Below are 14,548 nucleotides of genomic sequence, written 5' to 3' on the forward strand. Positions count from 1 at the left end.
GGGGACGAAACAGAGTGCGGAGCGACACGCATCAACAGGGCTGGTGGATAGGTGGACCGCTAAAAACATAACGGAATTGCTAAGCATCTGTCGACAGAAAATGCATGCCTAAATCTTACAAATTTTGAATCACCGGATGTGCTTCGCTATTCGTGTTCCAGGTGCTTTTTCTCCAACTCCGGCGGCTTCCTCTTCTTCTCCGGCGCCGGCGAATTAAGGTCCCGGGGTGGGGTGGGGTGGGGTGGGGGTGGGAGGGGAAGAAGGGGGAGGTGGCCGGGCTTAGAGGGATGGACATGGGAGGCGGCGGCCCGGCGGTGGGCAGCGAGGCGCTGACGGCGGCGCCAGAGTCGTGGGGATGGAGGATGGCGGTGAGCCGGCGTTGGCGGCGGGGGCATCTCGCCGCCAGTGGCTAGAGGAGGGAGGAGAGGGGAGGGGGAGGAGGTCGGCCGGGGGGGCCTCGCCAGCGCCGTTAACGCCTTCCGGCCAGCCGGCGAGGCTGGGCGGCAGCACGCTGGGGTGGCGGCGGTGGAGGCGGTGGCATAGCACGGATCGCACGAGCGCTAGGAGTGGCGGCGTGGTGTTGGGAGGAAGGGAGAGGAGGAGATTTTTAGGATTTGTTTCTCTGCACGAATCTTAAAGCAATCGGATAGTCCAGAATTTGTAATATTTTTAGAAGGGTTTTCTGGCAAATGATATATAGACAATTCCAAAAAATAATTAGCCGTAAAAGCGACACCTATATCAAATCTACGAAGAATATATTACCAGTTGAATTACACTCTCACTTCGCAGGACACACGGTTTTCGTCCTAGCTAAGCTTGAGCCGTTGGAGTTAGAATCCTCTTCTCACTCTCCTTTCTCACACACGCTGGTTAGTTTTGGTTCCATCTCACATACTCCCTCCATCTTAAAGTATAAAAATCTATAAGTATCAAATTAGACTATCCATAGTAATACGAATTTGAAAGTATCGGACCGTCTAAGTTCATAGTACTATGAAGAGTCTAATCCGATATAGTTTCTCAGCCTACAAACGTTCTAGAGTCCCCTTATTTATACAAGTGCAAACCATTCATTGCTAGCGCTTTCACTAGTGATTGCCTGTTGGCTGTTGACGATCATAAAAAGTGATCGATCATCGGGAAACTTTATTAATTGATCGTGCGCATTCCCGCCACTGCATATCAATGTTTACATGCATAGACTCAAATAGTCATTCTGTGCTCTATTGCATATTGTTATACTGGTTTTCAAGGGTTAGTGATCACAACAGATATGATAACTACTCTTGGCAGAGATAGATATGGCACATGTGTCATGTGTAGTGCTGTTAATTACTAAGTATTACAAATGGCATTGACCAAGACTTTGACTTCCTTGCATGATTAATCCCCACCCATCTAATCATTGTAATCAGGTAGTGCCTACCTAGGCTAGCTTCAACCTTTCCCAATTGCTCTGTGCTGCAGCTGCTATGCTAATTACAACCATCAAGAAGATCAGAGGAAACCTCAAAAAAATCCCCAAGAAATTGCAATTATGTCAAGAGAGATATGTCCCTCTTTCTCTAAGATCGTCTGATCAATTGCATGGTCGATCAGTTACCAACATACAAGTCAACCAATTAACCGAAGATGGTGCTGCACACGACCGGCGCCACCGTTCAGTCGTCGGCGTCGGACGCCGGAGCGAAGCGCCCGCCGAAGAGGAGCCCGTCGAGCCCCCTCGCCGCCGCGGCCGCCGCCGGGCGCACGGAGCGCGGGACGCCGTCGTAGGCGGTGGAGACCAGCACGAGGATGGCGCCCGTCACGAGCAGGGCGTTCGCGCCGAGAAGCTGCGACGGCGACGGCGGCGCAGCCGTTCTGGGGCCGAGGAGCAGGCGGGAGCCGGCCAGGAAGAGCAGCGCGTGGAACCCCGTCCACCGTAGCCGCGCCCGCGAGCGGTCGACGACGCGCGCGGCCGGCGAGGGCGCCACGGCGCGGAGCCAGTGGCGGTGGCGGTTGCCGCCCATGGAGAGGTGGACGGTGGCGCAGCCGAGAAGCAGGAGAAGCAAGAGGAGGACGGCGCGCGCCTTGGCGTACTCGGGCGGGAGGCCGACGAGGGCGGACGCCGCGGCGAGGACGGCGTGCGCGCCGTTCCTCCGGTTGGCCGCCGCCACGTTCGGCTCGTCGCGGCCGTCGACGCCGGACGGCTGAGCGTGCGTGGCGGCCGCCATCGATCAGTGACGCCGACACACTGACACTCGTGTACTATATAGAGGTTGCGACAGCGCGTGGCCAATGGCGGATCGCGCCGTGGTCTACTTGGCTTGAAGATGGCTTCGGATGCAAGGCATGCAGTTCATCATGATTAACAAGACGATTAACATGTACGGCTTATTTTGAGTTTTCTTTTACTTGGCCGGCTGAATCCTGCATGCCGCCACGCTGGATCGATTGCTCCTTATCTCTTGCTGCTACTCTTACTTATAGTACGTTGGAGTGACGACGACCGGTCGGTGCGCGCCATGATCTGCTTCTAGACGAACTGACGTATGGTGTTCAAAACGAATTTTCGTTCTAGGATACACGATATATTCCGCTAGATTCGGACAGGAAAGATTCGCAATTCTTCCTCGTTTCCGTGTACCGTTGCCTCGCCGGCTCACCGACCGACGAGCAGGGACCATGCTCACCTGCGGGCAGCCGGCCGCGACACGCCGCTCGACATGGTGAACGTGCAGCGCTCTGCCCGCGCGCACGGCACCTAGCAGCTGATCCCGGCGAGCGGCTTGTCGTCGGCGGCCTCTGCGTCGCGCTCGCCGCGGAGAGAGGGGCTCCGGCACAAAGGTCGCCGGCTCGCCGGCGGTGTCCATGCTGGTGAGTGTGGTTGCTCTTTTTAAAATTTTAGGCCCAAACCAATAACGAGTATGGCTATTTTAGATGAGAATACGTTTATTTTAGGCAAGTCATGTTGATGTTAAGCTCGACTAGTATGAGGATTTCGATTTTGCTAAAGGACGTGTCTACAACGACACCGTTCTCCATATGGTCATAACCAGCTACCTCAATCTACTACTACTATACTTAAAAGTGCATGCATTTTTTTCTTCTTATGAAATTTTCTCTTAGATTACCTATCCGATTTACGATCCGATTACACCATTGTGTTCATAACAGTTAAATCTTTATAACAAGATCTCACATGACTATATTTTTATAAAAAAATAGAAATTACTTTTATAATATATCTAAATTACTTTTAGATTTCATTAAATTACTTCTTAGTCATAAAAGTAATTTAATAAAGACTGAAAGTAATTTACCTATATTATATAAATAATATAAGTAACTTAAAACAAAAGCGAAGTAACTTGTCACGGCATTAAAAGAAATATATACATTCAAGTTGTGAGTTATTTATTTTATAATCATTTTTAGTCAATGATGTAATTTATGCTGATTAAATTTAATTTCTATATAGACTCATGTTTTTACCTCCATAACTTTTAATGTCGTGATAAAGTTACTTTCTTTTTTTCTAACTTACTTCTATAATATATGTAAATTACTTTTTGGCTTTATTGAATTTACTTTTATAGGTTTAAGAAGTAATTTAGTAAAATCTAAAAGTAATTTAGATATATTATAAAAGTAATTTCTAATTTTTCATCAAAATATAATCATGTGAGATCTTGTTATGAAGATTCAATTTTTACGAACACAACGGTGTAATCGGATCGTAGATCGGATTATTAAGAGAAAATTATTTTTTAAGCCGGCGTAGCGTAGAGCATCACATGGTTTACAATTTAGATTCCTCTGGATGATGCCACGTCCGTGAATCACCCGGCCATGTACGGACGCACCAATGCTTGTGGGATCAGACAGCCGATGAGCGTGTTGCGCGATAAGGTAAAACAGAGAGCGCGCACAAATTAGATTTTACCTTTACTAAACTTTGTCGCGTGATTTCTCGTCGGAAATTTGACGTTTTTCTGGCCGACAAATGGATAGGCAGTTCCCATCGATCTGTGTAACAGAGATGCATTCCATGATTCCGAGAGCGAAGTTCATGATCTGTGCAAAAGTGGGCTTTCATCTGTTTCACCGTTAATTGCCCGGCGGAACTAAAATATTTTTAGTATCAGTAAAGTAAGTAACACTTCAAAAGTTCATATGACCGCGTGGCCTAATGGATAAGGCGCTCGCCTCCGGAGCGGGAGATTGTGGGTTCGAGTCCCATCGTGGTCGCTAAATTTTAGTTTGTTTTCTTATTACTCTGCTCGGTTTTTAAATAAGTATTTGAGGGAAATTTTAGTTTGTTTTCTTATTATACTCTGCTCGGTTTTTAAATAAATATTTGAGGGACTTGATTTTTTTAAAATATATTTGACCATTCGTCTTATTTAAAAAGTTATTTTATCATTTGATTTATTGTTAAATATACTTTTATGTATATATATAGTTTATATAATTGTTAAACATACGCTAAAAAGTCAACGGTGTTAAATATTTGAAAACAGAGAGACGATCATGCTTTTAAATCTTGTTAGATTAGATGTGTGCTAGGATAAACCCATCGTTTTGGTGAGGGGCGAGTGCCTGTTCTGTATGGTGCATATATAGGAATTGCACTAAAATAATTTATACTCGTTATATGTGATGCTAGCTAGGCTTCTATGTTCTAATCTTGTTAGATCTGTGCGAGGATAAACCCATGTAGTGGAAAGTACTTCCTCTATTTTCTAAGCGTACGACACATTGATTTTAACATAATGTGTTGGAAATATAGTCATGTATCGGTATATTTTAATCCAAAATATTAAGACAATAATCATGGCATGAATAATGTGGGGTGATCTAGTGATAAAATCTAATATAACCAAGAGCATGCTTAAGATATAATAAGCATCATCATCATACAAAGAACGCAATTGAAATGCGACTAACAGAGATATGAAAAATTGAAATATCAGTAAGCAAAGGTTATACCATGTGAATGTCCCTCCGCTAGATTGTGAAGCAGAACTGCCTCCGTTGATGTTGTTGTTCGCAGCGGCTCCGGCTCCCGGTGCGCCATCTCCAGGTGCGGCAGCAGCAGCAGTGGCGGAAGACATGGTGTAGCAGACGACGACGACGAACAGAAGACGAGGAGCAGTCGTGCGGAAGCATTCCCCTAAAACCTGATCACCCGCCTACCTGGTGCAGATCTCAGGCGAAGGTGTGGTTCCGGAGGCCCTGCTCGTTCCGATCTCTCGTGCGCGCAAGCAATGAGAAGCGGGGAAGCAGAATAGTGGCAGCACCACGCGCGCGCGCGGAGGAGGAAGACACCAGATGGAAAATAAGCGGCGGAATTTGATCGGATTAGCTCTTTCCTTATAGCGCAGGAGCGATATCCGGTCGTTGCCGCAGTAACGACGTGAGATCAATTAGAATTGAATCGCCTGCCCGTTACGGAGGCAATCTCGGGATTGGTCCCCTTGCCCTCGCCCCGGCCGGCCGGCTCGGCGCGCGCGCGCGAGTGTGGCTTTCCGATCCCCACCTCAACCGGTCAACAAGGAGCCTCCAATAACTCCCTATTCATGTTGAGATACTACTCGTTTAATTCCCAAGGTGGTATTATTATCCTTAATATTTATTATGGGCCTTTGAGATTTAATAGAATAAATCGGGCCTAGCCCATTTATTCTAACAATCCCCACCAAATTTCATGGCTCATAAGAAATGTTCTCAAAGTTATGTCTGTTTGATATACTAGTGTTTTGGTGGAGACCGTTAAGTTGAACTTCCACCTAGGAAATGAGCTACATTAGACCACAATTGAACAATGGACTATGCCTTGAATTGTCAGTCTTGTGTGATCAGGTTTCAGTCAAACCCTTGACTGGTACTGGGCTGCCGTTCGCATCCCCTCTATTTGAAGCATATAAGTCAAACTCCAGGCCCTTTCATGAGTATCTAGAGATCGCCCAAATCTCATAGACTGTAACTAGCAGTCGAACTCATATAGGTGTGTTCCTGCTGAGATGTTCTGCAGATCAACATCTCTACTTAGAAAAGCTACTCGGATCACATTAAGGCATAAGCCATCCTACCATGCAGAAAAGAAGAGAAGTAAATCATGAAAATGAGCCCTTTTCAAGGGTCTCTTCTCTCAGCCACACAATAGTTTGTTTCGCCATCCAAATTCACGGGATCTCCGATCACAATGGACAGGTTTCCACTATTGTGCAACCTTAGGTGGATATCAAGCCCATTCCCCTCGATGTACTGTCTATCACATTACATGGTAGCCCCTTGGTAAACTGATCTGTCAGATTTTTAGCCGTTTGGGCATAGTCCAATGCTATCACTCCGGAGTTTTTCTGCTTTCTGACAGATTTCGGTCTTCTCTTGATATTACTAGATGACTTCATGTTGTCCTTTGAACTGTTCACTTTAATAATTATTGTTTGATTATCATAGTTCATTAGGATAGCTGGCACTGGTTTTTCAACCATTGGCAAATCCATCAGGAGTTCACGAAGCCACTCGGCCTCAACTGTCATAGTATCTAGTGCTGTAAGTTCTGCTTCTATTGTTGACCTCGTTAAGATGGTCTGCTTGCAAGACTTCCAGGAAACAACGCCACCTCCAAGTGTGAACACATATCCACTTGTGGCTTTTATCTCATCAGCATCAGATATCCAGTTTGAGTCACTGTACCCTTCTAGTACTTTTGGGTTCCCGATATAGTGAACTCCATAGCTCATAGTGCCCTTTAGATAGCGCATTACTCTTTCCAGAGCCTGCCAATGATCATCTCCCGGATTTGAGACAAACCGGCTCAGCTTGCTTACGGCAAATGAGATGTCAGGCCTCGATGCACTAGCCAAGTACATCAATGAACCAATGATTTGAGAGTATCTCAGTTGATCCCTTGCTATTCTTCGGTTTTTCCTTAATAGCACGCTGGGATCATAAGGAGTAGGAGCTGGCTTGCAGTCACTATATCCAAAACGACTCAAAACCTTGTCCACATAGTGGGATTGCACAAGTGTAATCCCACCCTCATCTCCTCTTAGTAGCTTAATGTTAAGAATAACATCAGCCTCTCCCAAATCCTTCATTTCAAAACTCTTGGACAGAAAGTTCTTGACCTCCTCAATCACATTGAGACTGGTCCCAAAGATCAATATGTCATCGACATATAAGCACAAGATCAATCCTTCTCCCCCACCATAGCGATAGTACACACATTTGTCAGTTTCGTTCACAACAAAGCCAGCAGATGTAAGTGTGGTCTCAAACTTCTCATGCCATTGCTTAGGTGCTTGCTTAAGGCCATACAAGGATTTCAACAGTTTACACACCATTCCCTCCTGACCTTCTAGTACATACCCGTCTGGTTGATCCATATAGATCTCCTTCTCCAGCTCTCCGTTTAGGAAAGCTGTCTTAACGTCCATCTGATGGATGAGAAGACCATGAGAGGCTGCCAGAGCGAGTAGTACTCGAATGTGGTCAAGCGGGCAACTGGTGAGTATGTGTCAAAAAAAATACTTGCCTTCCTTTTGGGTATAACCCTTGGCCACAATCCTTGCCTTGTACTTTTCAATTGTACCATAAGGCCTAAGGTTTTTCTTGAAAACCCATTTGCATCCTACAGGCTTGCACCCATATGGACGCTCAACAACTTCCCAAGTACCATTAGACATAATCGAGTCCATCTCACTACGTACTGCTTCCTTCCAGTAGTCAGCGTCAGGAGATGAATATGCCTCTTCTATGGTTCATGGAGTGTCATCCACGAGGTATACAATGTAGTCATCTCCAAAGGATTTTGCAACCCTTTGTCGCTTACTCTTACGAGTATCTACAATGTTATCCTCCTCAGGATTTCCCTCAGGCGTTTGATCATTGTGTTCTATCGGTGCAAAGTGCTCATTGGGTATGACAGTTTCTTGACTAGAAGTGCTAGGTGTATTTTTCATGGGAAATTCATTCTCAAAGAATGTAGCATCTCTGGACTCAATAATTGTACCAACACGCATGTCGGGTACTCTAGAGTTTACTATTAAGAATCTATAACCCACGCTGTGAATAGCATAACCAAGAAACACACAATCAACAGTATTTGGTCCAAGTTTACGCTTTTTGGCTATAGGTATATTTACCTTGGCCAAACAGCCCCATGTTCTTAGGTATGAGAGATTTAATTTCTTCCTTTCCCATACCTCGAATGGTGTTACTTCCTTATGCTTCATTGGAATTTTATTCAGGACATGACATGTAGTCAAAACTGCCTCACCCCACCATTCCTTGGAAAGTCCCGCAGTGTCTAACATGGCATTCACCATCTCAGTTAGAGTACGGTTCTTTCTTTCGGCTACCCCATTTGATTGGGGTGAATAGGGAGGCGTCCTCTCATGAATAATTCCAAACTCTTCGCAAAAAGATGTAAACTCATTGGAAAAAAACTCCCCACCTCTATCAGACCTTAACCGTTTGATTTTCCTTTCAAGTTGGTTTTCTACCTCAGCTTTATAGGTCTTAAAGTAATGCAATGCTTCATCCTTTGTTTTCAATAGATACACATAACAAAATCTAGTGTAATTATCTATCAGTGTCATGAAATATTTCTTTCCCCTTTAGTCAACACGCCGTTCATTTCGCACAAATCGGAATAAACAAGTTCTAGAGGTGCCAAATCCCTTGCCTCAGATGCCTTGTGAGGCTTGCGAGGTTGTTTCGATTGAATACAAGTATGACACTTAGAATCTTTGACCAAAGTGAATTTTGGAATTAAACTCATGTTAGCCAAGCGCGTCATACAACCGAAATTCACATGACAGAGTCGCGAATGCCACACATTGGACTCATCATTCTCGCTAATATGGTTCACAACATTATTATTATTACACATGTCATCCAAAGAAAAGCGGAATAAGCCTCCGCTGTCGTAACCTTTTCCAATAAAAGTTCCAGATTTAAATATGACACATTTATTGGATTCAAACACAAGTCTAAAACCTTCTCTACACAGTAGAGAGCCGCTAACTAGATTCTTCTCTATTGAAGGGACATGCTGCACGTTCTTCAGCTGCATGGTCTTTCCCGAAGTAAACTTCAGATCGACCGTAACAACACCATTAACAGCCGCAAGTGACCCGTTTCCCATCAACAAGGAGGAACCTCTCCCGACCTGATAAGAAGAAAACAGGGAAATATTAGCACATACATGAATATTAGCACCAGTATCAACCCACCAATCAGGTGAATGAAAAACATAGAGAACTGTAGGTAAGAATTTACCGTACCCCGATGTTCATCTGCCCTCGCTAATGACCATGTTGGCAGACTTCCTGTCTTTGCGCTCAGGACAGTCCTTGGCCCAATGCTCAGACTTGCCACACACAAAGCAGTCTCCCTTAGCCTTTCCCTTGCCTTTCTTCTTAAAATTGGTTGTAGCCTTGGGTTTGACATCAGGCTTGACTTTCTTGTTGTTGTGGGATGCATGAGGATTCTTCTTCTGTACCATATTGGCACTAGAACCTCCCTCAACCTTTTTGCCCCGGTTGTCCTTTGCCCTCGTCTTCTCTTCAACACCCAAAGAGCCAATGAGATCAGAAACACTGAACTCTTGTCTCTTGTGCTTTAGAGAAGTGGCAAAGTCCGACCAAGAAGGTGGCAATTTGGCAATAATGCCACCCGCCACAAACTTGTCCGGCAACTCACAGTTGTTGTTCTCAAGTTCCTTAGCCAGCATTTGAATCTCATGAGCTTGTTCTACTATAGAACGGTCATCGACCATCTTGTAGTCATAGAGCTGCTCCATGACATACAGCTCACTACCGGCGTCGGAAACTCCAAATTTGGCCTCAAGTGTATCCCACATGTCCTTCCCTGAAGGCATGTGCATATACACGTCCATTATATTGTCAGCGAGTACACTGATCAATGCTCCACTATATTCCGAGACCAAGCTATCTCCAACTTGACTCATTAGTAGCAAACAACAGTGTTACATACGTATAGTATCCATCTAGAAGCCATAATCATGAAACAATCACGGATATCCAAACAAACAACCCGAAATTGAAACCGACACAGAGTCGGCCGGTCAGACCGCGGGCTGCGCCGGTCTGACCGCGCGATACACGCCGGTCTGACCGGCAAGCACTGCCCGGTCTGACCGGTCACATAAAATAACAGCACATGTAATTCACCTGTAAATCCAATCATCTCCAAAACCACTTCGTGAATAAATTCCAAATAACAAAACCAATAATCTCCAATGCCAGTTGTTCATCATAGAATAATAATCAAAAACACCTTTGATTTTACAGGATTCTGCAGCGCAGGAACCAGGAACAGAGGAGGAGAAACTCAAAGTGCAAGAGACGTCGGGAAGAACTTCTCCCCTTTCTTTTGGTCGCTGCGGAGTATATATATATATATATATATATATATATATATATATATATATATATATATATATATATATATATATATATATATATATATATATATATATATATATATATATATATATATATATATATATATATATATGCGCGAGCGCGAGAGTAACTTTCAGAGTCATCAACCACGGTGTTTAATTTCGTAACCGACGCACTCGTTAATATGGAATAATTCACGGCGTTTAATTCCGTAACCGACGGAATCAATCCACACTAGGCGCTCGCGTGGCGGCCTCCACGTGCGCCTCCTCGCGGACGCCGACTGCCGGCGGTGCGTCAACTCCTTCCCGCGCCCCCTATGCTCTATCGCCCTCCGCTGTTGCGACGCTGGTTGCTGTCCTGTGCCGCGTCGTCCATCGCCGGTCCCGTAGTGACACCCTTCCCAGACCACCGCTCCTCCCCCGCTCTCCGCTGCTAGCGCGCCAGGGCGAGTGCCACCGTTAGGATGCCGACCCCGGCCGCGGCCTCCTCACACCGGTTCCTCCACCCCGCCAGCCTCCGCCGCCGTCACTCTCAACTTGCAGCGAGGGAGAGAAGCGAAGAAAGAAGAGAGAAAAGGGGAATGGGAGGAGAGACTGAGAGGAAGGGGAGGAGAAGAAAAAGAAGAGAGGAGGAGCAAAGACTCCGATGTGTGGACCCACGTGGGCCCCATGATTTGCTAATCAGATCCGCATAGTAATCCTCCCCTAATCTCACTCTAAATCCTCACAAACATGCGGGCTCCACTATGCTAGTTTCTCTGTTAAATCCACCCATTTACCTTTGATTCACTTACATATGGGACCCAGTGTGCCGGTCCGACCATGTGCCCGGTTAGGATGGGGGATGCTAATGGTCGATCGATCGCCAGGGCCATCACCCAGCGATCACATCCCCTCGCCTCCCCCCTATACGCAGTACTCCCACTTCTTCCCTTCCTCCTCCCCTTCTTCTCTTCCTACTACAGTAAATTACAAAAAAATTTTAAAAAAATCAAATAGTTAGAAAAATTTATGTATAGAAATACTATATATAAAAAATTTGAATTCAAATTCAAATTTAAATTCGAATTCAAATTTGAATTCAAATTCGAATTCAAATTTGAATTCAAATTAAAATTTGAATTCAATTCGAACTTGAATTCAATTTGAATTTGAATTTTCAAATTCAAATTTGAATTCAAATTCAAATTCAAATTTGAATCGGGTATGTAAACTTTTGACTTATAAACTTTGGATATATAAACTTTAGGTGTATAAACTTTAGATGTATATAGAAAATATTTGAATTCAAATTCAAATTTGAATCGGGTATATAAACTTTAGTTCTATAAACTTTGGATCTATAAACTTTAGGTGTATAAACTTTAGATGTATATAGAAAATATTTGAATTCAAATTCAAATTTGAATCGGATATAATTCAAATTCAAATTTGAATTAGGTATATAAACTTTAGTTCTATAAACTTTAGGTCTATAAACTTAACTTTAGGTGTATAAACTTTAGATGTATAGAAATACTATATATGAAAAATATTTGAATTCAAATTTAAATTTGAATCGGATATAATTCAAATTCAAATTTGAATCGGGTATATAAACTTTTGACTTATAAACTTTAGGTGTATAAACTTTAGATGTATAGAAATATTATATATAAAAAAATAATTGAATTCAAATTTAAATTTGAATCGGATATATAAACTTTTGGTGTCTAAACTTTAGATGTGTAAACTTTAGGTGTATAAACTTTAGGTGCATAAATTTACTAAAACAGGAAAGTAATGCGGTGCCAAAAAAGGAAATAGGTGGAGGGAGGGAGGGGGAAGGTGGGGAGCGAATCTGATCGCTACCCCCTCCCAAGGGCGAGCAATCGCCAAAAAGCATTTCCGGGTTAGGAGAGGAAGGGAGAGGCTAGCTTGTCGACGTGCCATCCTGACATGTGGGGTCCACGCTGACTCAGCCACCTCATAGGATAAAACCGCCGAGGGACCTAGTTTGCACTGGTTTTATAAAGGGTTAATTCGATTCATGCCACTGTAAATATGATGATTAAAAATATACCACTACAATTCATGATATCTATTGTATGCCACTGAAATTTTATAAAATTAGATGAATGCCACCGTCGTCCTGTTTTCTGTCATCGCACCGTTAGATCCGTCAACCTCAGATCAGCTTCTCCGTCTCAGCATTGGCGCCGACCAGCCAAGCGATGATGACAGCAAGGGACGGAGCGGCCGAGCGCATGGCCGTGTCGCAGCACGCCGAGGACATCAAGCTGGGCATGCTCGTGCACGAGTACCAGGTCCCCTTCGTTGCCTTCAAGCTCCTGGACAGTGGACACCTCGTGCAGCAAGCACAAGCGCGCGTCGACGCCCCATCGAATAGCTCATGCTCGGCTGCTTCGATGACATCTTGCTTAAGTGATAAAGGGTCGTTCCAGGACGTGCTATACAGCTCTTCCACTTGCAGGTTGCGTGCGCCGACGAGCAACTGCATCCTGTCGACGCCACGGAACGGAAGCAAGGGTGCTAGCCATGGGCCATGGCGATGACGACTTCCAGGGGCACCTCTGCCGCCTCCTCGAGGAGGACGAGGAGGCCAATCGGCGGGAGCTCTGAAGCTGACTTCTCTTCCTCCTTACATCTCTACCCTAAAAGGGACCAGCGGTGGCGGGATTAGGGGAAAACAAATTCGGTGGCCGCGGAGCTTGGGGGCGGCAGATCCGGTGATGGCAGAGCTTGGTGGCGACCGATCTGATAGGGATGGGGATTGGGGGCGCTAGATTTGCCAACGGCGACATCAGATTGACTACGCCTAATTCAGTTTGGGCGGTGCATCTCTTTGCCATCGTTGAGCTGGTTTCCATCGTCTACACCGTGATCCACTGGTGGACCTTGTCACCGCCGTGCAGAGACAACCACCTGCGTCACACACCCATGGCCTGCCCGCCAGGGTTCACAATTCCGACGAAAATCGGTTGAATTCCGTGAAATTTCGAACACGGCTCGGAATTAAGTTTCGATTGAAAATTCGAAGGTTAAATAGTAGATTTGATCGAAATTCAGTCAAAATTTATCAAAAACCGATTGAAATTTATCGAAAACCGTGATATCGGGGCCTCGAAATTTAGTGGTCAACCGGTAATGTAACCCCTGCTGCCCACCGCCGTGTCCTCTGACCACTGGGGGTGAGGTAGAACGAGATGTGGAAAAATAGAAGAGGGAAAGGTGAAGGAGGAAGATGGAGCTGACACGTGGGTCCCATATGCAGGGGCATTTTGGTCTTTATTTTAACAGGGCAATGACGGAAAACGTGACGGCGGTGGCATGTTTCTAATTTTGCAAAATTCCAGTGGCGCACAACAAATATCATGAATAGTAGTGGTATATTTACAGTGGTATGGAACCAATTAACCTTTTTATAAATTGGGGAATGCGTTTTATTCAATTTTATGGTTGGGGGATGATTCTGTAACTCGATGACAAGTTGAGGGTCCTTCGGTTATAGATGGTCACGTGGGCCGCCCGGTACGGCACGGCCCTGCATGGGGCGAGGCTTGTCGGGCCGGCACGGCCCGACCGACGCACCGGACCGTGCCGTGCCAGCCCACGTGCCGCACTCACGGCCCAGGCACGGCCCGATGGCCCGATGGCCCATCATGCTTTTCCTTAAAATAAGTCTATTTTCCTCCCTCCTATTGGGCTGTAACATATATATATATATATATCTAAAAAAGCCTATTTTATCTCCCTCTTCTTTGGGCTGTGATATATAAATAGCTAAAATAAGTCTATTTAAGGTCCCTATTCTTTGGACAGTGACAATTATATGTCTATTTTTAATCCCTAGATTTTGTGTGCCGGGCCTGGCCTGCCGGCCCATCGTGCCGGGGCGGCCCAACCGTGCTGGGCTAGCCCGACATGCCGGTGGGGAGGCCCAGGCACGGCCCGGCAGTCGGGCCGGGGCGACACGGGCCCGACCCAAGTCAGACTGTGCCATGCTTGGGCCGGGCTAAAAAGCCGTGCCGTGGGCCGGGCCTTCGGGCCTTATGGCCATCTATACCTTCGGTGTACTTTTTTTCCTTTGTTTGCGCTGGTAGCCGCCGCCGTGACATGCGC

General features: G+C 45.4%; 1 protein-coding gene and 1 non-coding gene across 2 annotated transcripts; one reads left to right on the plus strand and one right to left on the minus strand.

The window, feature by feature from the left end:
- Positions 1–1,258: 1,258 nt before the first annotated feature.
- On the minus strand, positions 1,259–2,227 carry LOC9268134 (uncharacterized). Its single transcript, XM_015794019.3, has one exon. The coding sequence runs from the start codon at positions 2,214–2,216 to the stop codon at positions 1,665–1,667; it is 552 nt and encodes a 183-aa protein (XP_015649505.1). The 5' UTR covers positions 2,217–2,227; the 3' UTR covers positions 1,259–1,664.
- A 1,933-nt stretch (positions 2,228–4,160) lies between these two features.
- Positions 4,161–4,233, plus strand: TRNAR-CCG (transfer RNA arginine (anticodon CCG)). The gene has a single exon. It is a non-coding gene; the product is annotated as a tRNA-Arg (tRNA).
- The last annotated feature ends 10,315 nt before the right edge of the window (positions 4,234–14,548 follow it).

Source organism: Oryza sativa, chromosome 8, assembly GCF_034140825.1.
Source record: "Oryza sativa Japonica Group chromosome 8, ASM3414082v1".
Lineage (NCBI taxonomy): Eukaryota > Viridiplantae > Streptophyta > Magnoliopsida > Poales > Poaceae > Oryza > Oryza sativa.

Bases quoted from the DNA above. Each gene is read 5' to 3' on its own strand.
- LOC9268134 (XM_015794019.3), bottom strand. From the start codon at position 2,216: ATGGCGGCCGCCACGCACGCTCAGCCGTCCGGCGTCGACGGCCGCGAC.